This window comes from Oenanthe melanoleuca, chromosome 5, assembly GCF_029582105.1.
Source record: "Oenanthe melanoleuca isolate GR-GAL-2019-014 chromosome 5, OMel1.0, whole genome shotgun sequence".
NCBI classification, from domain to species: domain Eukaryota; kingdom Metazoa; phylum Chordata; class Aves; order Passeriformes; family Muscicapidae; genus Oenanthe; species Oenanthe melanoleuca.
Window position 1 is genome coordinate 8582060 of NC_079339.1, and position 18788 is coordinate 8600847.

General features: G+C 49.7%; 1 protein-coding gene, 1 long non-coding RNA gene and 1 pseudogene across 5 annotated transcripts in view; all 3 read left to right on the forward strand.

Moving 5' to 3' along the window:
• The window catches only part of LOC130253481 (uncharacterized), a 33368-nt gene that overhangs the window by 14016 nt on the left and 564 nt on the right, over positions 1–18788 (forward strand). The window lies entirely within an intron of this gene.
• LOC130253477 (mas-related G-protein coupled receptor member H-like) lies at positions 1547–2626 on the forward strand (annotated as a pseudogene).
• Positions 6301–11729, forward strand: LOC130253438 (mas-related G-protein coupled receptor member A8-like). 4 transcript variants are annotated; one of them, XM_056492011.1, is made up of 3 exons: positions 6301–6768; positions 8338–8537; positions 8784–11729. In XM_056492011.1, exon 3 carries the CDS (start codon positions 8894–8896, stop codon positions 9827–9829), a length of 936 nt encoding a protein of 311 aa, XP_056347986.1. In that variant the 5' UTR covers positions 6301–6768; positions 8338–8537; positions 8784–8893; the 3' UTR covers positions 9830–11729. The 4 variants fall into 4 exon arrangements, with proteins under 4 accessions (XP_056347986.1, XP_056347989.1, XP_056347987.1 ...); XM_056492014.1 differs by having other exon boundaries at positions 6305–6768; positions 8437–8537; XM_056492012.1 differs by having other exon boundaries at positions 6305–6768; positions 8449–8537.

The following is an 18788-nucleotide window of genomic DNA, read 5'->3' on the forward strand; positions in this document are numbered from 1 at the left end:
AAACATGTGGGATGAGATGAGATAGGATTAGGATAGGATATAGGATATAGGATATAGGATATAGGATATAGGATATAGGATATAGGATATAGGATATAGGATAGGATATAGGATATAGGATGTCGGATGTTGGATGGTATAGGGATAGGGATAGGGATAGGGATAGGGATAGGGATAGGGATAGGGATAGGGATAGGGATAGGGATAGGGTAGGGTAGGGTAGGGTAGGGTAGGGTAGGGTAGGGTAGGGTAGGGTAGGGTAGGGTAGGGTAGGGTAGGGTGGGATGGAATGGGATGGGATGGGATGGGATGGGATGGGATGGGATGGGATGGGATGGGATGGGATGGGATGGGATGGGATGGGATGGGATGGGATGGGATGGGATGGGATGGGATGGGTTAGGATGTGATGGGATGGGTTAGGATGTGATGGGATGGGAGGGGATACGATGGGATAGGATAGGATAGGATAGGATAGGATAGGATAGGATAGGATAGGATAGGATAGGATAGGATAGGATAGGATAGGATAGGATAGGATAGGATAGGATAGGGAGCAGCCCAGTTTTGCTTCTTTTGGGCTCAGGGGAGGCTTGGCAATGATCCCAGAGTTCTTTGGGAAATGGGAGTTACTTGTGCAAGCAGACAGCTGCCTCACCAGCACTGCCAGCACTGCCAGCACTGCAATGCCACCAGCACCACCAGCATCCCTCTGCTGCTGGAGGGACAATGACCCCTCAGGGAAGAGAAATGAGGAATGACAGAAACCTGTCAGGAGAGGGAAGACAATTTGAGAATGGGACATTCTGCAGGGAAGGAATATTTCCCATCAGGATGAAATGAGGATATATTTTCAAAATATTTCATTTAGAGCTTTTGACAAAAGTCACTTCCTCTATAGCAGAAAAGCCCAGATAAATACCTCTGAGGAAGTGAAACTCTGACGTAGCCCAAGATGCAATTTCCGACTCCCCCGTAACATCACCAAGACTTTTGGAAGTAACAGGGAGACAGGGCCCAGAGAGAGGCAGCAGGACCTGAATGGGGAGCTCCTGGTAATCTGGGCACTTTCTCCTTCTTCTATCCTAAAGATCCACTTTAGGATATTGATCCCAAAGGAGCAAGAGCTACCAGGAAGCACCACTGATCTGCACAGACCCTCTGTGCCTGCATCTTCCCCACAGTGAACAGGTCAGTGCAATGTTTCCCTTCTACCCTACCCCACCTTCCTCTCCTCCAGCAGCTCCTCTGTTCCTGCCACCCTCTCCTGGTTACCACTATGCTCTCCCCAGGTGCTTCCTGCTCTCCCTAAGCTTTCCTTCTGCCCTTCCTGCTGAACAGCCCAGCCCTCCCATGTCCCTCTCTGAACCCACAAGTTCCACTGTTGTTCTCCCCTACACATCTCACTTATCTCCACTAAATCCTTCCTGCTGCAGGGAGCTGCTGAGGAGCCACATGGTCCATCCCTGGATTCTCCAAGCACTGACTCCCATCATCTCAGACCACAGCCAGGGGCGACATCCCACTGCCTGCCCAGTGTCCATCCATGGAGGTGACCACCGTGTCCCCATCTCCTGCCTCATTCACTGAAGGGGACAATCTCTGTGACATAGATGTCACCAGTGTGGCTATGCACAGTGTGACACTGCTCATCTGCCTCTGTGGGCTGGCTGGGAATGGGGCTGTCCTTTGGCTCCTCAGCCTGAAAATCCGTAACTCTGGCACCTTTAACCTGGCTTTTGCCGACTTCCTCTTCCTTGTCTTCACGGTGCCCTCCATCCTTCTCTTCCTAGTGGAGGACATATCCTGCTCTATTATTATGCCCCTGACGTACATGAGCTTCCTTTTCCAGCTCTCAATGGTCTCCTTCTACTGGGCATTGTTCCAACTGGCATTCCTCAATTTCAGGAAGGACATGACCTTCCTCTTTGAGCTCTGCTGCCATTGCTGCCACCTTCCCGAGCACCTGTGGTGGGTGGTGGACAGTGTCCAAGACTGGGCCTTCTTTGCTCTCTTCACTGTCATTCCCATGGTGACATCCCTGTGCCCATCACACTAGCAGGAACAGTGCAGAGCAGCTCTCATCTCCATGTTCACAGTCATCCTGCTCCTCTTTGTTGTCCCCATGGTCATTTCCTGCACAATCGACATCATCAGGGCCATGCGAGGCTCCAAGAAGCAGCAACCCAAGAGGAGAGACATCATTATCTTCCTCGTTGTGGTATTTGCTCTTCTCATCAACCTCTGCAATTTCCTGCAGCAGCTCGGGTACATCCCTGTTTCCTCCCAGGTTGTTTTCCTGCTCACCTGCATCCACAGCAGCATCAAACCCTTTATCTATTTCTTGGCAGGGCACTGTTGGAGTCCCTGCTCCATCTGGTCCCTCAGGGACTCCCTCCAGGAAGTTTTTGAGTAGCAGAAAGAAAAACTTCCCAGAGAAATGATGCCCCCAGGGACATGGGGCTCTGAGCTTGTTAATCCTTTCCACCGCTCTGATTGAGACAGGGAATTGAGAAGTAAGGAATAGTTCATCAAAAACCAAGACAATGAGGAATGCCTGACATTTACTATGCTTGCAAAAATCGGGAGGAGAGGCAAACAGGTTTCTGATAAACAGAGCCAGACCTTGCAAACAGGATGAAGGGTGCAAGGTTACCAGTGATAAGTGATAAATCCAAAACCCTTAACCAGCAAGAGCTAATCTCAAGGCCTGGAATATGCCAAGAAGGTTAAGATGCATACTCTGGAGACAAAGCTGAAAAGTTCAAGTGCGATGAAGGGTTTGGAAGCCTTCGTCTGAGACACCTGATGACCTCTGCATTGGGGAGGCACAAGCACAAAAGGACTTTTGGTGTGTTTTAATACGAAGCGAGGGTAGGCAGGACTAGGTGGGGCTAGGACATGAATATGTATTGGTCATATTGTGTAATTCTAAATTTTAGGGAGTAAATAGAGCAGTAGTTTGAAGTTTCAGTGTGCAGGCTTTGGGAGGAATTATCCCTGTGCACCTCAGTGCTGAATAAATGCACACCTACTTTACAACTCTCATTTCTCACGAGTTACAGTCTTTTCTGCGTATCATGCTGAAGGATCTCAGTGCAAGTTTTTTGAGTCACTTGATTAATAAATATCCACAACCTCCCTGTGCTGGTGCATTCCTGTGGGAGAAGGGAGCAGGGGCATTGCCAGGGGCAATGTGGGAGGGATGCTTTGCCATAGAGCACATTGGAGCATGGCTTTCCTCCTCCCTGCTGTGCTCACATGGCTCCAGGCAGTGCAGCGGGGCTCAGTGCTGTTCCCCAGCTCTATTCCCTATGGAATGACCCTCAATCCCTCGGCCCCAGGGAATGAACTCCATCTCCTTTGGCTACCCAGATGAGTTTCATGGTGTTTTGAGGGATCTCTTGCATGCAAAGAATGTGTCACCTTAAGGCCTGGGGACACACCCAGCAGAGGTTGGTGGAAACTTCCCAAATGCTTGTGGGGCTGGTGCCTCTAAATGGCAGGAGAGGGTGCCTCCTTCCCCTTCTGTCCAGCAGAGCCAGCCCTGCATTCCCAGCTGATGGGAAGAGACACCAGGTAAGGCTGCAGAGCTGGGCAGGGATGGCACCATTCCCTTGTACTTTCCATGGGAATTTGTCACATATTTTAATTTCAGAATCAAATCCTTCTGAGTAAAGTGCTGGGTAAAGTGCTCCACTGAACCTGTGTGCCTGTGACCAAAAAGAGCTTTCAACATGGAAATTCACATCACCAGATGCTTGGACCATTTAATGGCAAAGGAATTAGGGGGTTATGCTGCTGTTCTGTGGAGTGAGGCCATCCTCTGTTTCTCTAGCATCAAAGTCTGATGAAGCCATTGACCACCTCCATCCTCAACCTGGTCACCCTCAGGAGGAGCTGAACACAGACTCAGCACAAAGCTTCAGCCAAAATCCACCTCTGTCATTTTGTCATTACCCATTTCTCAGATTTGTATTTATTTTTTTGGTTTGTTTCCAGTGTGATAATTCTGTCCTCAGAATTTGTTGATTAAACAACATCCAGGCTTCTCTGCAGAGCTTGTCCCTGGTGAACAGTGACCAAAATGGCTCATTTCCTTATTTTATCCCATTCTAAAAATTCTGACTTGCTGTCAGGAGGGCAGGTTCCTGTCTCATACCAGAACTCTTCCTAAGGCACGTGCCTGCAATGGTTGGGATGATGTTAGCAGTGCCAAGATCTCCTCATTCCTCCTGGGAGAGACCTGGGAACTAGCTACATCTCTTACCCAGGAGGAAGTTGTCCCTCCTTTCCCACTGCCTTAAATGCAGGGGAAACCAAGGCATCACTGCTTCTGGAAAGGGATGGGAGAGTGAAAGTCATGGGTGCTGAGTCAGGTTTGGAGACACAAGGCACACACAAGACTAAACATCGAGAAAGCATTTATTAAAAGAGTTGTTAGTAATTAGCGGAAGAGAGACTTTGACATCGGAGAGGGTTTTTTCTTCCTGTCTCCTGTTTTCCTGTCCAATGGAAAGCAGAATCTTTCCACAGTATAACACCTTGTTGGGAAAAAACAACTCAGCCAGGCAGTGTCTCCCTCTTCTTGTTTGAAAGACAGGTATCTGCCAGGGAAAAGCAGGGCCTTCCCTTGAAATGGAGAATATAAACCCTTTCCCTCTGAATTAAGCTGATTTTGAAATTAAGGTATTGTCGGAAAAGATATAGGGATAGGAATAACAGTTTTTTACTAGTATATATAACAAGGCAAACAAAACAACAGCAATTATGGAATTAACAACAGACAGAACAGGAATCCAGTTTCAGTCCTCTCGGCCATGGGCACTTTCCCTTTGGTGCAGTCACAGCTGGCAGTGAGCACTGGCAGGCTCCTGATGGGCAGGTGCCATGATCCCTGAGGCTGCAGGGGCACTGGGGTGATGGTGGCTGTGTCCCAGGTGGGAAGGGATGGAGTAGAGGTTTGCCCATGAACCCTGGGGCAGTGTCGGTCCCAGTGCTCCAACAGGACACTTAGAAATAGAAATCTGAAGCAGGAGAGCATCCCAAAGAGGGCAGTGGTGCAGAGTCAAGTAGTGGAAGAAGAGACAGATCCTGGTCTTCAGGTGGTGGTGATAGCAGCTGGGACCTTTCTCCTCCAAAGCCAAGAGTGAACGACAGACAGCAACTGCCCCCCACCCTCCTTTTCCTACTTCTAATATCGTGGTGTTCCCCCCTGGTCCTTCCCAAAGAGACAAAACCCCAAGAAAATAACACATTTCTCCCCACTGCCTCCAAGAGGTCTTAGCCATCAGTGCTTCTTAGCATATCCACAGGAAAAATCCTCAGTGAAGACGGAAGAAAAGAAAATAAAAACCCAAGAGCAGCTCTCTTGGCTGCAGCCCTTAAAAAGTTGCAGGTTTCACCTGAATCATCTTCTACACTGCCCTGGCAGTCAGACAGCAGCCTACAGTGAATTCCAAGGAATTCCTGGAAAGCTGAGGTGACATGATTCCTACCCAGCCTTACATGCCTCAGGGATCTGGGATGCTCCTGCTGGAGACTGGCGCATGTGGTGACCCTGAGACTAGAACTGTCAATTCTCTTCCCTGCTGACACCGTGTTTGTGTCCCTAGTTATGGAATCTCATATCCCCTCACAAGGACAATCCTTTCAACTGCAAACACTTAATTATCCATGAGCTGATTGCTGTCATTCCTTGGGCCCTGTGAGCCTGCACTGAAATGATAGAAATGGGTGTCCGGGGGCCAGGGGTGCTCCATGAGCCCAGGGGAGGTTTTGGCAATGATTCTGGAGCTCTTCCCAGAATGGGAGTTGTGTCTGACAGGCACTCAGACGCTTCAACAGTGCTACCAGCATCACCAGCATCCCTCTGCTGCTGGACGGACAATGACCCCCTAGGGAAGAGAAATGAGGAATGGTAGAAACCTGTCACGTGGGGGAAGGAAATTGGAGAATGGGACACTCTTCTGGAAAGAAGTGTTTCCAGTTAGGTGGAAATGAGGAGACATTCACAGATGTTTTAAACAGGTAGTATGGTGATTGGCTCTCACAAATGTTGAATATTATGTGTGTTATCATGTTAAAAGAAGCTCTGTTCAGATGTGGAGTTTTCCTAATGTGAGTGCTGTGTTCATGTTGAATGCTGTAATGCTGATCTCTGACCACGGTGTGGAGCTGAAGCCACAAAAACTGCACAAGCTCCAGGAAGGCAGGATGAAGGAGGAGCTGTGTCAGAGGAGTGGAATATGTTTGAATGTGGGGCTTGGCTTACCAGGGGCTTGGCTTACCAAGAGTATGTAAGGCGTGTTCCTGGTGTGGGCAGTGTGCCTGTGGCTGTGCCTCTGTCTGTGGGTGAGCACCCAGAGCTGTTCCTTTTACCATTTTTTGTCCCTTGTTGTAGTTTAATAAACTTTTTGAAATTTTAGAAGTGCAGAGGCGTTTCTCACAACAAAGGAAAAGACCACTTGCTTTGTAGGGAAAAGGAAAATCAAGATCAATACCCCCGAGACTGTGAAATTCTGATGGATCCAAAGTTGTGAAACCCCTTCTGATGGCCTTGTGACTGCAGCAGCTTTCGGAAAAAACAACAACAGTGGAAAAGGGCACGGAGAGACCCAGAAGGATGGGAATGGGGAGCTCCTTCTCCATGTTACTGACCTGGGAGGAGCTGCTTTAGGACATGGATCCCAAATGAGCAAGAGGTATCAGGAAGCACCACTGATCTGCACAGACCCCCTTTGCCTGCTGCTGCCCCACAGTGAACAGGTCAGTGGAATGTTTTCCTCCCTCTCCCACCTCCCTCTCCTCCAGCAGCTGCTCTGTTCCTGCCACCCTCTCCTGGTGACCACAATGCCCTCCTCAGGTTCTCCCTGTGCCCCATGCCCTGTGCTTCCCATCTGTATCCTGACATTGAAATTGGCTGAAAAAATGTTTCTAACACAATGGGAAGCATTTGGAAGCAGGAATTCTTTACCGGGACAGGACATACAGAATGATCTTTCCTTGATCTGGGTGTGGTGAGACTTTACAACAGGGGTTTTATCCATTATAACCACACACAGATGATAAAAAGTTCTTATATAACACATAAACATGATTTTCCTAGAGTTTATTTTCATGTTTCAGACTCCTACTGGACGTACTACTATGATCCTGGGGGATCATTCAGAGGGGTCTCTGGTGGTCATACTCACTGAGTGCTGTGATATTAAAGGTGACCCTGCCTTGAACTTTTCCTTTGGCCATGTGCTCCTGCTTCTTGTAGCAGAACTTGTTACAGAAACCTCTGTTGGCCTCCCTATGTGTTTCTGTACTGGCTCCATCCACATTTATCATCCTGTGAGCACACTGGAGCTGGGCTTTCCTCCTCCCTCCTGGCTCCTAGCACCCTATGGCCAGGAGGAGCAGAGACACTGCTGGGGTCCCAGGTGGAGCTGGGAGCAGTGGGGCTGTCAGGGGAAAACAAGCAGCCCTGGGTGGGTTCTGGGGTGTCAGAGCAGTGGAGGGTGGAGGGGTCAGGAGAAGGTCAGAAGGTGTGGAAGGGGTGTGGATGCTGGGAAACCCAGAGGAAAGCCTGAAGGGCCACGGTCAGAGTGGGGGGCAGCTGCCGTCTGTGAGACCTGTGGGATGGGCTAGGATGGGCAGGACATGGGGATAGGATTAGGATAAGGACGAGGACGAGGACGAGGACGAGGAGAGGAGAGGAGAGGAGAGGAGAGGAGAGGAGAGGAGAGGAGAGGAGAGGAGAGGAGAGGAGAGGAGAGGAGAGGAGAGGAGAGGAGAGGAGAGGAGAGGAGAGGAGAGGAGAGGAGAGGAGAGGAGAGGAGAGGAGAGGAGAGGAGAGGAGAGGAGAGGAGAGGAGAGGAGAGGAGAGGAGAGGAGAGGAGAGGAGAGGAGAGGAGAGGAGAGGAGAGGAGAGGAGAGGAGAGGAGAGGAGAGGAGAGGAGAGGAGAGGAGAGGAGAGGAGAGGAGAGGAGAGGAGAGGAAACAGTCCAGTTGTGCTTCCAGAACTGCCAGCATTCCAGTGCCACAAGCACCACCAGCATCCCCCTGCTGCTGGAGGGACAATGACCCCTCAAGGAAGAGAAACAAGCAATGTTAGAAACCTTTTGTGAGAGAGAATGCAGTTGCAGAATAAGACATTCTGCAGGGAGGGAATATTTCTCATCAGGAGGAAATGGGGTGCCATTTCCCACATATTTCACTTGTAGCTTTTCACAAAAGTCACTTCCTCTGTAGCAGAAAAATTCTAGATACACAACTCTGAGGAAGTAAAACTCTGACGTAGACAAAGATGAAATTTCCGACTCCCCTGTGACTCCACTGAGTCTGCAGGAGCAGCACCAGGACAGGGCATAGAAAGAGCCAGCAGGATGGGAGTGGGGAGCTCCTGGTGATCTGGACACTTTCTCATTCATATTACTGACCTGGGAGGAGCTGATTTAGGAAATGGATCCTAAAGGAGCAAGAGGTATCAGGAAGCAGTGCTGATCTGCACAGACCCCCTGTGCCTGCTGCTGCCCCACAGTGAACAGGTCAGTGGAATGTTTTCCTTCCTCGCTCCCCCACCTCCCTCTCCTCCAGCAGCTGCTCCGTTCCTGCCACCCTCTCCTGGTGACCGCAGTGCCCTCCCCAGGTCCACCCTCTTCTGCCCTGAGTTTCCCTTTTGTACTTCCTGCCGAACACGCCAACCCGCCCACCTCCCCCTCTCTACCCACAAGTCCCACTGTCCTTCTCACCTCCACATCTCACTCATCCCCACTCAATCCTTCCCACTGCAGGAAGCTGCTCAGGAGCCCCATGGTCCATCCCTGGATTCTCCAAGCACTGACTCTCATCCACTCTGACCACAGCCAGGGGCCACACCCCACTTCCTGCAGAGTGTCCATCCATGGAGGTGACCACCGTGTCCCCATCTCCTGCCTCACTCACTGAAGGAGACGATCTCTGTGAGACAGATGTCACCAACGTGGCCATGCACAGTGTGGCACTGCTCATCTGCCTCTGTGGGCTGGCTGGGAACGGGGCTGTCCTCTGGCTCCGTGGCTTCTGCCATGTGTCCAGGAACAGCACCACCCGTTACATCCGCATTCTGACTGTTACCGACTTCCTCTTCCTCCTCATTCTGATCCCCTCCAGTCTGCTTTTCCTGCTGGAGGACGTGTTCTGCTCTGTCATCATGCCCTTGCCGTACGTGTGGTTTCTTTTCCAGCTGTGTCTGGTGTCCTACATCATGTGGCTGTACCTGCTGACATTCATCAGCATCCAGAGGTGCAGGTCCATCCACTGCCCGATCTGGCACTGCTGCCACCGTCCCCAGCACCTATCAAAGGTGATGTGTGCCCTGCTCTGGGCATTCTCCATCATTGTCTTCGCTCTCTTTGCCACAGTAATTTTCCTGTGTGCATTTCTGCCACCTGAGTATTGCCGAGTATCTCTCATCTCCAGGTACACCTTTGACCTCCTGCTCTGTGCTCCTTTCATGCTCATTTCCAGCACAATCCTCTACTTTAAGGTCAAAGCTGGCTCCCACCAGCAGCAAACCAAGAGGCTCGACATTGTTATCTGCCTCATTGTGCTCCTCACCCTGCCCTTCAGCCTCAGGAATTTACTGCAGGAGTTCAGCTATACCATTTTCTCATCCCACGTGGCTTTCCTGCTTACCTGTATCTACACCAGTATCAAACCCTTTGTCTACTTATGGGCAGGGAGCTGCTGGAGGCACTGCTCTATGGAGTCCCTCCGGCTCTCCCTCCAGAGGATCTTTGAGGAGCCAGAAGAAAACCCTGCTGATATTGATGATCCTGCCAGGGAAGCTGTGCTCTGAGTCTGGTCATTCCTCCTGCTGCACTGCTGAGGGACCCTGGGAAAGTGGGTGAATGATTCCTGGAGTCACCTGATGAATAAATCTCTAAAGTGTCATCCTCTCTTTGCTGGTGCATCCGCCTTTCCAGGCTCCACTGGGATCTGAGAAATGCTCCTGAGGCATCAGCTTTGAGGATCAGCCCCTGGGCTCAGCTCCTCTGCAGCTCATCAGAAACACCTTCTGCTCCCAGAAACTGCTGCTATCCAATGACCTTCTGGGTTTTATGAACAGCCTTGGAAATTATTTCACTTCTCTGAATGGCACAACATCCCTGTTCTCACACTTTCACAGAAAGCTGCCAGCCCAAAGTGTGGCCAGGGTGAAATATGGCAGTGACTGAAGCCCATCTCTTGGGGCCCTGTAAAGAATGGACCAAAAGGAGACCCTTGGAGCTCTCCTGGGCCCCAGCAGTGCTGACCAGAACCTCCCTGGGAGTGGGGCCTCTCCCAGCCGGGATCTCTCCCGTTTGCTGCCCTCGGGTGATCCCCGAACACCGACGGGTCCTGGGCCAATCCCCCCACTGCTCGAGGCTCAGCCCTTGGCACAGTGAGGAGATGCAAACGGATCCACAGTGAGCATTTCCCTGCCTCCAAGGGGAATTTCTCACAGGGACTCTGCACTGGCTCTGTCTGTGTGCACACACGTGTACATCTGCCATGGCAAATGTGGGAGCAATGCTGGTCCTCAGGTGTTTTAGTACCTGAGACATCTGAGTGAGTCAGGCCTGTAAAAAAGTACGAGGCATAAGTTATGTTAAATGCTGTTAAGTGTTATTCCCCTGTTGATTGTGCTAAGTTTAAGGTATAACTGAAGTACTGTTAGGTTTGAGTGCTGTAAACTTTTTAAGACATTTTCCTTTTTCTCCTTATCCTCACTGTCCTTTTATCACACACACCTGAACACACAGAAACACACACAGGGACAGTGCTTTGGTCTGCGGTTGCTTAATATTAAAGCTGGTTTTATTGATATCCTTGCTGGTGGTTTTGTGCCTTCAGAAATTCTTCCTCTGCCCTGGCTTTCGCCTCTCCCCCAGGGGGATCAGATGATACAGCTAAAAGGGGAGGGGGAGTCTGTAGTCCTCGGCACTGCCACTCCTTTCCAGGGGCAGGGTGACCATGGGCTCCACAGGGCATCAACCCCTCCATGTGGTTTTTCTGAAGTCACTGAGCTGGCGGTGTTCATCCTGGAGGAGGGAAGGCTTCAGGGAGATCTTAGAGCCCCTCCCAGGGCCTCAAAAATCTCCAAGAACTACAGAGGCCCTTTGGAAAAAAGCATGAAGTTACAAGACAAGGGGCATCAGCCAGAGAAAGGGTTAAGTGGAATACTGGGAAGAAATTCTTCCCTGTGTGGGTGGTGAGGCCTGGCACAGGTTCCCAGAGAAACTGTGGCTGACTCATCCCTGGAAGTGCTCCAGGCCAGCTTGGATGGGGTTTGAAGCAACCCAGCCTAATGGAAGGTGTTCCTGCTGGGAAAGGGGTGAGATTAGACAAAAACAGCCACAAGTGTTCTCAAGATTGAGGAGGAGGAAGATGAGCTCTGTTGTAGGGCTGGAAGGGGTGAAATGAACGGGCCAGGAGACCAGCTCCCTCTTTACTAAAAGGCCAGCTTTGGGGAGGGAACCCAAGGGGTCACGCAAACCACTGTTGTTTCCGCTGGATGACATGAAGGAGGAGGAGTTCTCCTTTGCCAGATGGCAGAGCTGGAGCTTCCATCCTCACAAGAGTCCCTAGGAATACATTTGCAGGCTCTTGGTCGAGGGGTGTCATGCAGACCGAGTGCTGCTGAAGTCATGGCGACAAAGCGAAGAAGCTCTGGTTGGTGATTTCATCTTCTCCACTCGCTTCCTCACCTGACAGTACCATTTTTTAGTCTTAGATGTTATACTGGCTCATTGTTTTTAGGGGTTTTTATCACCGAATGGTATCCCATGAGCCCTTGCGGTCACACGCCATTTTGGAGGGGGTAGTGGAGGTGGGCGTGGATACGAGAGTGGATACTGGGACAGGAAAAGCGACAAACAGCTTGGAGTATTAACAATTTACAAAGACATAAAATGTTAACAACAAATAGTCAACACAAACAACAATTATAGTCAACTGGGTGGACACACATCAACGGAAACATCAACTGTAGTTAACTGGGTGGATAACTTGTAGAGAAAAGCTTACATCTGGGAATTTATTCCCCACAGTATTTCCCCCTCTTTTTGATTGGGCTCAGGCCCGCATCAATTTGTGGTTGCTGATTCTTTTAAGTAAAATTTCCTTAAGTTTTGCTAGTTCCCCTTGATTCACTTTATGTTCAAAACAAAACCAGGTTTCTCCTCCAGGACATTCCCAAGTAAGCGCTGCCTAAATGAAACTGTATTTTTTTTGCAATCCAATAAACCTTCACATCCTCTTGACAGGTGGTTATCTGTGAATGATTCAAACAACCAAGGTTTATGTTGGTGTGGACCCTTAGCAGCAACCCGAGACTTTCCCCATCATAGAGAGGGTGACAACACTTGGCACATGCAGTTTCTTTACCTTTTGTAAGGTTATTCACAAGCAGGGCTAACATCAGCCCTCCCAAGAGTCTGGTATGAACCATTTTTGGTCTCACCCGGTCTTGCCTCTTCAGGATGGGAAATTCTTCAGGGTTGATAGCAGAGTCTCTTCACTTTATCACCAGATTTGTTTTTGGCTTTTTTTCTTTTAATTTAGTAGCCCTTGGGGAATACTCAGTAGGAGAAATTACTTTAAGTTGAGGTGAGAAACGGTGGTGTCTTTTATTTTTAGAAATGGTAGGAACCACAATAAATTTGATCTTTTGAGAATATTCATAAATTTACAACAACAATTTCAAACCAGAAAATTACAGCAACCATTTCAAACATCAGCAGTAGTTATTAAAAACTCTTCAACAGATATACCAACCTTTAACATCTTTATCAATCAATGAGGATTCTCTCAGCCATCCTCCAGCTTTTTCTGAAAAATTACTTTGAGAATTATGGGATTCAGCATTGCAGCCCACTTGGCAGAGTCTGGTCCTCTGTCAGGGAGTGGTACCAGTCCTTTACCAGTCTCCTTTGGGAGACGTGAGTTCAACCTCTTTCTTACATCTGCACCACAGTGTGTGTGGTGAGCAGTACCTGGAAGGGACCTTCGAATTTAGGGATTCAAGGGGTACTGTTCCATGACTTAATAAGCACCCAATTTAACAGACATTAAGACTCAAGAGTACAATTTACTGAGTAAAAAGATGACAGGTTATGTAATAAATAACTTAATGAAACAAACCCACAAACAGAAACTAGAAGAGTGTTTCAAGATATTTATAACTAGCTGTCCTGGTTTGAAGGATAGTATTTGTCAAGAAAGGCAGGAGCTCCTCCTGAGATGGTGAGTGTAATCCCTCTCCCTCCCGATTATTATAATTTTTTAATCAGGGACTCTGAGGCAGAGATATGGGGATAGGAATAACAGTTCCTTACTAATATATCTAGCCAGACAAACAGAAACAACAGCAGCTATGAAAATTAACAACAAACAGAACAGTAACTCAGTTCCAGTCCCTTCTTCAGCTGCAGACACTTTCTTCCTGCCCTCAGTATCGGTGATGGGCAGTGGGGCAGGGTCCAGGCAGCTGCAGAGGTAGCAGGTGAAGGCGGGGGTGGAGGAGAAGGCGGCAGCTCCGTGTCCCAGGTGGGAGAAGGATGGAGAAAGCCTGCCCACTCACTGTGTGGATCATGGTGCCCAGCTGTGTGCTTGAAGGTAGCAGACTGAAGTGGAGAAGATGGCAGGGCAGTGTTCCACAGCAGAGAACCTGGATCCCGGCAATGGGGTGCCATGCGGGCTGGAAAATGAGCAGCCCCTGGGCGACTCCTCTGACCCCACTGGTGAGCGAAAGTAGGAAGACCGCCCCTGCCCATCCCTTTTTCTTGAGCCATGAAGAGCCTGGGTGCAGCCCAGCAGTCTTTCTTAGCATAATAACAGGAAAAAATTCTCCTGAGAGAAGGAAAAATGTAAGGGAACAAACCCCAACCACCAACATTATCCACCCTGAATTTTTCCCATGCCTACATGCTATATCAAATTAAAACCTTTAAATCATATACATACATGCAGTTACAGATTCAGGCACAGTATCATAAATAGTTCACCCTAGAACAAGGTTTCCTTGGGGTATACATTGGGTCTTTCCATCCGTTTCATCACCCACCCAGTGTAACCTGGTCCTTGAGCGAAAACCACCCCACGGACAGCATTGTCTTTGCTGGAGACAGAGTCTACCCAAACTTTTTTCCTAACATACCTCTCATGTGTACCACTGGGACCTTATCTCTCCATCTGGTGTTCCCAAGGGCTCAGATTGGGCAGACCCTGCTCGGTTTGTAGAACTTCAGGTATTCAATAACCATGTGGCCTTTGGTAGATTAAACTCCCAGTTCTTAAAAGTCTCCTCACCAAAAGCCTTTAAGATGGTTTTCAGCAGGCCATTGCACCATTCGACTTTCCCAGCCGCTGGAGCATGGTAGGGAATATGGTACACCCACTCAATGCCATGTTCTCTAGCCCAGGTGCTTATAAGGCTATTTTTCAAATGAGTCCCGTTGTCTGACTCAATTCTCTCAGGGGTACCATGCCTCCAAAAGACTCAAGGCCCAGGATGGTGTTCTGAGCAGTGGCATGAGGCACAGGGTAGGTCTCCAGCCATCCAGTGGTGGCTTCCACCATGGTCAGCACGTAGCACTTGCCTTGGCAGGTCTGATGCAGTGTGATCTGCCAGGCCTCTCCATACTTATATTTGGACCACCACCCCCCATACCAGAGGGGCTTTACCCGCTTGGCTTGCTTGATGGCAGCGCATGTGTCACAGTCATGGATAACCTGGGAGATGCTGTCCATGGTTAGATCCACCCCTCGGTCTTGTGCCCACTTGTAGGTGGCATCTCTGCCTTCATGACCTGAGGCACCATGGGCCTATTGAGCCAGTTACAATTCTCCCTTGTGTTGCCAGTCTAAGTCTATCTATGACATCTCTATCTGTGCAGCCTGATCTACCTGCTGGTTGTGTCCATGTTATTCATTAGCCCGACTCTTGGGAACATGGGCATCCACATGACGGACTTTCACGGGTAGCTTCTCTACCCAAGTGGCAATGTCTTTCTACTCATCAGCAGCCCAGATTGGTTTTCCTCTACGTTGCCAGTCAGCCTTTTTCCACCTTTACGGCCAACCCCACAGAGCATTGGCTACCATCCATGAATCAGTGTAAAGGTAGAACTTTGGCCATTTCTCTCTCTCAGCAATGTCCAAGGCCAGCTGAACAGCTTTGAGTTCAGCAAGTTGACTTGATCCACCTTCTCCTTCAGTAGCTTGTGCAACCTGTCGTGTGGGGCTCCATACGGCTGCTTTCCACTTCCCCTTCATCCCCACAATGCGGCACGAACCGTCAGTGAAAAGGGCATAGCATTTTTCATCTGCTGGCAGTTGGTTGTATGGTGGAGCTTCTTCAGCCCGGGTCACTTGTTCCTGCTCCTCTTCATCAGCGAGACCAAAATCTTCACCTTTTGGCCACCCTGTAATTATTTCCAAAATCCCAGGGCGATTCGGGTTGCCAATACAGGCGCGCTGTATGATGAGGGCAATCTACTTGCTCCATGTGGCTTCGGTGGTGTGGTGGGTAGAGGGAACCTTTCCTTTGAACATCCACCCCAGCACTGGCAGTCAGGGAGCCAGGAGAAGCTGTGCTTCCGTGCCAATCACCTCTGAGGCAGCTTGAACTCCTTCATAGGCAGCCAAGATTTCCTTCTCTGTGGGAGTGTAATTGGCTTCAGATCCTTTGTAACTTCTGCTCCAGAATCCCAGGGGTCGGCCTCGGGTCTCACCAGGCACCTTCTGCCAAAGGCTCCAGGACAGACCATGGTTTCCAGCTGCAGAGTAAAGCACATTCTTTACCTCTGGTCCCGTCCTGACTGAGCCAAGGGCTACTGCATGAGCGATCTCCTGTTTGGTCTGGGCGAAGGCTTGCTGCTGTTCAGAGCCCCAATGGAAATCGTTCTTCTTGCGGGTGACCAGGTAGAGAGGGCTCACAATCTGGCTGTACTCAGGGATGTGCATTCACCAAAAGCCTATGGTACCTAGGAAAGCTTGTGTTTCCTTCTTGCTTGTTGGTGGAGACATTGCAGTGATCTTATTGATGACCTCATTGGCTACCTGGCACCGTCCATCTTGCCACTTCACTCACAGGAACTGGATTTTTCGGGCAGGTCCTTTGACTTTGCTCTTCTTGATGGTGAAGCTGGCTCCCAGCAGAATCTGGATGATCTTCTCTCCTTTCTCAAATACCTCCATTGTCGTGTTCCCCCACACAATGATGTCATCCATGTACTGCAAATGTTCTGGAGCCTCACCCTTTTCCAGTGCAGCCTGGATCAGTCCAGGACAGAGGGTGGGACTGTGTTTCCACCCCTGGGGCAGTCGGTTCCAGGTGTACTGCATGCCCCTCCAGGTGAAAGCAAACTGAGGTCTGCACTCTGCTGCCAAAGGAATGGAGAAAAATGTATTGGCGATGTCAATGGTGGCATACCACCTTGCTGCCTTGGACTCCAGCTCGTACTGCAGCTCCAGCATGTCCGGCATGGCAGCGCTCAGTGGTGGAGTCACTTCATTCAAGGCACGATAGTCCACAGTCAGTCTCCATTCTCCATCAGATTTGCACACAGGCCAGATGGGGCTGTTGAAGGGTGAGTGGGCTTTGCTGACCACCCCTTGGATCTCCAGCTCAAGGATCATCTTGTGGATGGGGATCACAGCATCTCTATTTGTCCGGTACTGCCGGCTGTGCACTGTCAAGGTGGCAATTGGTACCTGTTGTGTGGACACTGCTGAAGGCCTAGGCACATTACAGCTAGGCCTTTTTCTCAAGTTCTAAGTATTTTTCTCAGGCCATGAAATTTTCTCTGCCTCAGCTAGGATTTTTCCCAAGCTAGAGGTTCCTTCTTTATTGTAAACACAAGAGAAAGTATCATAACAGAGATAAACACCTGCAAGATCCCTGAGAAAGCCAGGGACAAGATGTGTCTCTTTCTCTGACCAATGATCTGTCTGTATTTTGTTTTGCACGAACTGCCTTATTTAAGGCAATGGCTTCTTTTAATAAATTGCTCTTTCTTGCTCTTTCCTGCACCAAGCAAGAGAGTTTCTTGTTGCTGTGTTTTCTCGCTGCTCCGTAATTCTTCCACGGCAACACTGTTGCTCTGTCACTTTCAGGAGTCCTACTGCAGATGAGTTTCCTGACAGTCCAGACAAGGTGTTCAACTGCTTAATGCTCTCTGCTGCTACAGCAGGTATTCCAAAAGCTGACCTCAGTCCCTTTGGGTTTTTGTAGTAGCTGTCCTGAGGAAGTCTATGCCTAGAATGTGCGGTGCCCCAGTCAGGCTTACCTCAGCTTCCAGCAAAGTGAATTCCTGTGATCCCCCTGTCACCCCAACAATGGAAACACGTTCCTTCCCCACATGTTCTGATGGTATCAGGGTGCATTGTGAACCAGTATCAACTAGTACTCTATGTTTTTAAGGCTCTGATGTGCCAGGCCATCAGATCCACACTGTCCAATATATCCTGTCATCCCATGCCTCTCCTTTGCGAGAGGCAGGGCCCCTCTAGCCCTGGTTATTATTTCCTTCCTGGGCACACATAGTAGAGGTTCCTTCAAGTGGGTCTGATAGATTATCTTCCCTTCTATAATACCCTGCACCTTGGTTATGGGAAGTTCAGGCTACTTTCATTTTAGTGCAGCTCCCTTGGTTAGCATTTCCCTCCCTGAGCTGACGCACCTGTGCTGCCAGGACTGAAGTGGGTTTCCTGTCCCATTTTCCCATGTCTTCCCCATGGTCTTGCAGGAAGAACCACTCAGCTCATGGGGTGTACACTCTCTCCCTAGCGAGGGGGTGTTGGGCTCTAAATCTGGGGCTTGTGACTCACTCTGGTGCTGCACTGATCTTCCTAATCTCCTCCCTCACCTCCCTCAGCCCCTCTTGGAGGCTCTTGACCAAGGCAGAGACATTGGCCTGTATCGGGCCATTCATCATACACTCAAAATTTCTGAGCTTGTCGACAACAGAACCCAGTGTGTCCCGGTTGTTATCAGCATTAATCATTGCAATGAAAGTGGTATATTTACATGGCCCCAGGTTTGTCAGATTCCACAACATCTGCCCTGTACACCTGACCTTGTCAGGGTCATTGTCATGCTGTCCATCCCTCCCAAAGTGTACCTTTAATATCGCCATTTCTCTCAGCTATGGTGGTGCTCCTGCATTCTCTCTCTGTGGACAAACCTCTCTCTCACACTCATTAAAAGCCACTCCCAGAGGGAAAGGGGGCCTGGCTTCCTTACAAATACCTGATCCATATCTGAGTCCTGGGTCAAGGATCCCAAATTCCTTGCCTCAGTACCATCTAGTTGCGCACCTGTTCCCATAAGGTCCCAGACCCAGAGTAACCAAGTTGTAAAAGTCTCACAACCACGTGCCACCTGAACCAGGGTAAGCGCGACCACATGATGCCACCTAATGAGGCTTCTATATTGTTGGGGGTTGAGTGTTTTCCTATTGCTGTGTCAATTTAAAGAATTTTTCCCATTGTCATGCCAATGGAGCTGCCAGTTACACCGCGGGTCTTTGATGACTCTGGACAAAAGGGGTAGGTGAGATCGGCTTGGAGAGGGGCTCTCAGGGTTCCGGGGGGGGGACGTGTGTTTCCGGCGAGCTCGGAGGAGGATCCCCCCAGTCTTGGAGCCACGCAGCCAAAGGCAGGAGAGCCAGACCCTCTGCGATCACCTGCCCTGCACCTGCCCCGCACCTGTCCTGCTGCAGCCTCCTGCCTCTGCAGACACAGCGAATCACCCGGACACCAACGGTGAGCGA